Source organism: Gavialis gangeticus, unplaced genomic scaffold, assembly GCF_001723915.1.
Source record: "Gavialis gangeticus isolate Ggan-Ray unplaced genomic scaffold, GavGan_comp1, whole genome shotgun sequence".
In the NCBI taxonomy this organism is placed as follows: Eukaryota; Metazoa; Chordata; order Crocodylia; family Gavialidae; genus Gavialis; species Gavialis gangeticus.
The window spans coordinates 135691229-135696215 of record NW_017729024.1 but is presented as its reverse complement, the minus strand read 5'-3'; the positions used below and the strand labels follow the sequence as shown (position 1 = coordinate 135696215).

Below are 4987 nucleotides of genomic sequence, written 5' to 3'. Positions count from 1 at the left end.
ACTTAAGAACTTTATTTGCACAGTTTCAAATGATTCCAAGGAAGTAAGGACCACAGTATCTCACCAATGTGCTGAGATGTACTGGCAGCAAGGGCATGAATTAGAACTCCCCAAAGTCTGTCCAACCTGGGGACCAAATAGCATAAATAGGGATCTTGCTCCTACTCTCTTTACTATCCAAAAGGTTTCATTTCTTCTGACTTTTTTAGAGACAGACGGAAGATTCCAAGAACCATTTTCACAAGTTTACAATGATCCCCAAGATTTTTCCTGAAAATGTTCTTACTTTACCAATGTCCTCCTTAGGCGGTAGCCAGCAAACCAGAACACTGAAGTCTTACCTGAAGTAAAAAGTTCAGATCCTCAGAATGTGTTAATTAACTGGATTTAAAAGTGGTAGTGGGCAGGTGCAATATATAGTTTCTACTAAGCAAGACATCTGTAGGTGGCATTTATGTCCATATTCTGATACTGGCAGGTCCTTTGTGCCAATTTCCTCTCTCTTTCCATGGAGTTATAGTACTACCCACAAAGAAATGTCTTAAACCGCTTTCTGGGATTGCTGGCTGATGCAAGTCTCGGTATACACTGAAAAATGAAATGAAAAACTGGACTGATATAGTACATTTGTCACTGAAGTCAGACATGAACGAAGATGCCTTTTTGTATCTCCTGTTGAGCAGAACTGCCTTTAAACTTGTAAAGTATTTAATTTCCTCAGTCTTGCCAAACAGTTGTGGCATCTTACATTTAAAGTGAACCTGCATTCTATAATGCTGGAAGTGTTGAGTAACTGGTACAAAGAAACAAAAATAGAAGTAGTACCAGGGAAGTAAAGTCTGAGCAAGTACTAAATTCTCCCTACAGGTTCAATATGGAAACTTGCCCCTTGTTTGTAGGAGATCAAAAACGGAGTATTAAAGACAGGAAGAAATCAACCACAGAAAATTAGTACCATAAATTAGAGGGTTAAAGTATTTTTTTTTGGAGGGGGGGAGGGTCAATTTAAGGCAGTTTAGAAACTGAAATCGGGGTAATCATTTTTCAGTAACCAAGAGCTGTCCCTTTCTGAACTGTTCTGTAATATCCAGCCCTGTTTCCAGTAGCCCAGAATAACTAGTGAAGATCCTCCTAGAGAAGGAACCTTCATTTATCATTCAGTCCACAAGTGGAATTAGAGTTGTTTTGTAAAATTAAGGCAATGAAAATTAGACGACAAAAAGAAATGAAGTACTGCTGCTCAAATACTTTGTTTTACTATTTTGAACCAAGATTAGTTTTAAAGACTTTTCTGCAGTTGCTGAAAGTTATGGTTATTTAGCTTCAAAATGAAGCCAAAAATTTCACACTAGAAGACTAAATCTTACATTTAACCATTTAAAGATTTCAGATGCATCCAGATAATCCTCTGAGAGATCAGAGGATTTTTCCCTTCTCAGGTCCAATCATTAATTAAATCAACTGAGTATCCTAAAAATTGAATTAAGAGTCCAACAAAATGTTGAAACAAGATTAATTTACAACTGAAATAGTTTATATATAGCATTAACTTTTATGATACAAGTAAACCATCAAGTATATTTGAAAACACTTGAGTTCACAGACAAATGCAATACCTATTTTCACAGTTACTTGAATCAGTCACATTAAATAATTTCCATGGAAAAAAAAAAAAACACTTATGCAAGCATCCCACACTTATCACAAAATCCTTCTGTACTCAAAATGAGACAAACACATTTTTCCCCAAATATGTAATTCTCTACAAGCTCCTACCAAAAAGGCTGGGTTTGTTGAGTGCTTTAAAATAGTAATAAGAGAAAGCTAGAATTGTAACAGCAGAGTTTGAGAGCATGTACAACTGAAGCCACTGAACAATAAGGATGTACTAATAAGTAAAATAAAGTTCAAAAAATAATATGTTTTCATCATTAAGAGTCTTCCAGCAAGCATCTGTTCTAAACAACTTTTGCTAGGCACATTTGAATTATGACAGGACAGGGCAGTCAACCAGATATGAGCTGGATCTGTAAAGCAGGCCATGCAGGTAGTCAGCTGGGGCAGCCAACTAACTACTGTGCAAAGAAATTGCAGGCTGGAAGGTGTGAACAATGTTCAGTTTGCTTACAGCAGCAAAAACCCTTCACCCACTGTAAACCGAGCACAACATTCTCAGGTTCTGAGAGAAGAATTTAGCCTCCCTCTCAGCTTCCCAATGTGTATGAAATTTAAGCCATTTCTAAAACACTATAAGCTTTAATTTGGCATCCATGCTTTTAGAATAGTGAAGTTTATCCCTCTAGTTATAAGTTAAATTCTTACTAAAACTGAAGCTATGTTTAACATCAATAATATGAAATTTAAAGGAAGAAAGGTGACTATAAAAAAGTGTCATTAGGGGAGAGTAGTTACCAGAACTGCTTCCTCTTAAAGGAAAAAGTGCAAATGCACTAAATCATTTTATACATTCTTTGCTTTACTGAAGTACATAGTGGGATATTACTACAAAATACATACAAATGCAATATAATGGGCACAGCCGTAAATGATTACGGGGTGTTTTTTTTTAGGGCTAAGTTTAGGGCTTCCACCCAAGCAAACAGGAAAGAAACTGGGCCCATTTGTAAGGCAAAGCTGCTACTTCTGCAGTACAATTTCCTTCCAACACCAATAGATGCTGCTGGCTTAGGAATATGCAGTTTCAACCCACTGGCCATGCCTAAACCCTCTCCACGCTACTTCTGCTACATGCTACTGGATGACCTCTTCAATTCAGACGGTTCGATCCCGTACAGTTACAAGAGGACTCTATACTATGAGAGGCTTCTATACTATGTGTGCATAGCACACAGATTAACAGTGATCAGAACCGTGTGTGCAGCAGAAGACAAGACATCAGTAAGCTATTCCAGCCCCCTCTAAATTTAAACCAAGATACGCCTTCAAGGTTCTACTGGTTTATGAATGAATAATCCTTGAAAATAGAGTCATTAGTGACAGTTACATGCAGAAGATGCAGTATGTAAAGAATGACTAGAATCTAAATACAGAAAGTTTACATCAGATTTTACGATCTTCTGTTCCAAGTAAGAGTTATAATTAGTGTGCCCTGCTTTTACAGCAAGTTATTCAATATTTTAAGCCTTTTTCTGGAAGCATGACATGTAAAATGCATAGCTGAAACGACAGTTCAATACACAGCTTCTTTAGGAAGTTTTTATCTTCATTCAGCTTGAGGATGAAGTTTAATCTCTAAAAACAAGTAAGATCTTGAGCATGCACACACAACTCCCATCTATATCAATATGCACTAAAATTATTTATTTATGAACAAAACGTGACTTTTCAATACGCATACTTCTGCTTTCTTCTACCTTTTATTACTAATGGTAGTCAAACAGAGCTATCGCCCACCAAAACTGCAAGATCCAAGGCAGGAAACTGGTTCTCACTGTCTTCTAGTTCTACAGCCCCCTCCTTTTAATAGCATACAATGGGGGACCCTTTCCTTCTGTAGTTTCTTACCATGGAGTTTTATACAAGTCTAAGCTAATGCCTTTTAAAAATGTATTAAAAGTGGCACCGTTGGTTACTCATGAGCATCTAGAGTTTTGTTTGTTAGTCTGTGCAGCTCAAGGTTTCCAAGAGGCTTTTTGGATAAGTAAAATGTTTATTATATTATTAAAGTAACTATTGTGACTTTATTGCAAGTCTTAGACCAATTTTAGCACGTTTTAGCAGAAAAAGTTTCAAATGGGAAGTAATAACCTACTTTCATAGATTTCAAAGATAATTCCATGGCAACCCTGCATCCAGCCCAACACATTGGTTTGTTACACTACCATGTTTTTAAAAAAAAAACACAGCAATTGCACAAATCACTGTACTAATTCCCCAATCTCTGACTGGAAGTGAATCATGTTTTTTTTCTGTAACCACAGTTTTATACAAGAGTTGCCATCATCTTTACAATGCGGACCTTGTTACAACATCCTAAATCGTGCAAGTAAGTTAGCTACGTTAAAACTTAATTGCATCTGTTGTGAAATTAAGCCACATCCAGCACTCCAGCAGCTACTAGTTGCCTTGACAGCCAGTCCAGTCCTTCATACAGACCCATGCCACTTCGGGCATCACAGCCCTGTATATACCAGCTACGGCCACAGCAGAGTTTGTGCAGACTCAGCAATTCTGTAATTTCTTCTACCGAGAGAGCACCTGCAACATCCTACAAGAAAGGCAAATACATTAATTCTTTTTATATACACCAGTAGTTCTAAACACCTTTAAAACTCAAGTCACCCCTAAACAGATACAAGGTAACCCTCAGAAAATGCATACTCTTAGTTTTCCCTTGATTTTTGACTATGGAAAAAGACAGCAATTCTTCTGTTGCCAAAAATCAGAAAGGCCAAAACAGGTCAGATTGTTTTTAACACTATATATTCCTTATTGCTGCACCATTGAAAAATTCTCAAGGCACCCTGGTTAAGAATCACTGGATACGTCTACACATGCCCCTACAGCGCCGTCATTTTGTACTTCCTAAATGAAGGCGCTGTAATAACCCCTACTGTGCAGTGCACGTGGTTATTTTTAGTTGTTACATTGCCACAGTGATGCACTATACCAGGGGTTTTCAACCTTTTAATAAGGGTACCCCCTGCAGTCCCCTTTTTAGTAAGTGTACCCCTGGGGAAGTGGGCAGCAAGCAGCCAAACGCCGGGGGGAACGACAAGGGGTGGTGGCAAGAGGCAGCACGTCAGTGTGGCCCTGCTCTCACCCCGCCCCAGCCCTGCTCCTGAGAGGCAGCAGTGCAGGGTGGCAGTGCTCTACCCCCACCCATGCCCTGGGACCTTTCAAAGTACCCCCAGGGGTACACATACCCCTGGTTGACAGCCCCTGTGCTACACTGAGGGAGTGCATCGCTATGGTGATGTAGCTGCAGTGCTACAGTTTTTGCCCACAGATGCTATGTTGCTGTAGC

At 38.8% G+C, this 4987-nt stretch overlaps 1 protein-coding gene and 1 long non-coding RNA gene across 3 annotated transcripts in view; both read right to left on the bottom strand.

Annotated features, from left to right (window-relative positions):
* The window catches only part of LOC109297768, a 240968-nt gene that overhangs the window by 8294 nt on the left and 227687 nt on the right, over window positions 1–4987 (bottom strand). The gene's annotated exons all lie outside the window — the stretch shown is intronic.
* Window positions 1513–4987, bottom strand: part of TRIM23 (tripartite motif containing 23) — a 52755-nt gene continuing 49280 nt past the window's right edge. For both annotated transcript variants that reach the window (XM_019517781.1, XM_019517782.1), the window contains one exon: window positions 1513–4228. In XM_019517781.1, the coding sequence (XP_019373326.1) occupies window positions 4049–4228 (180 nt within the window). In that variant the 3' untranslated portion in view covers window positions 1513–4048. The remainder of the gene's footprint in view (window positions 4229–4987) is intronic.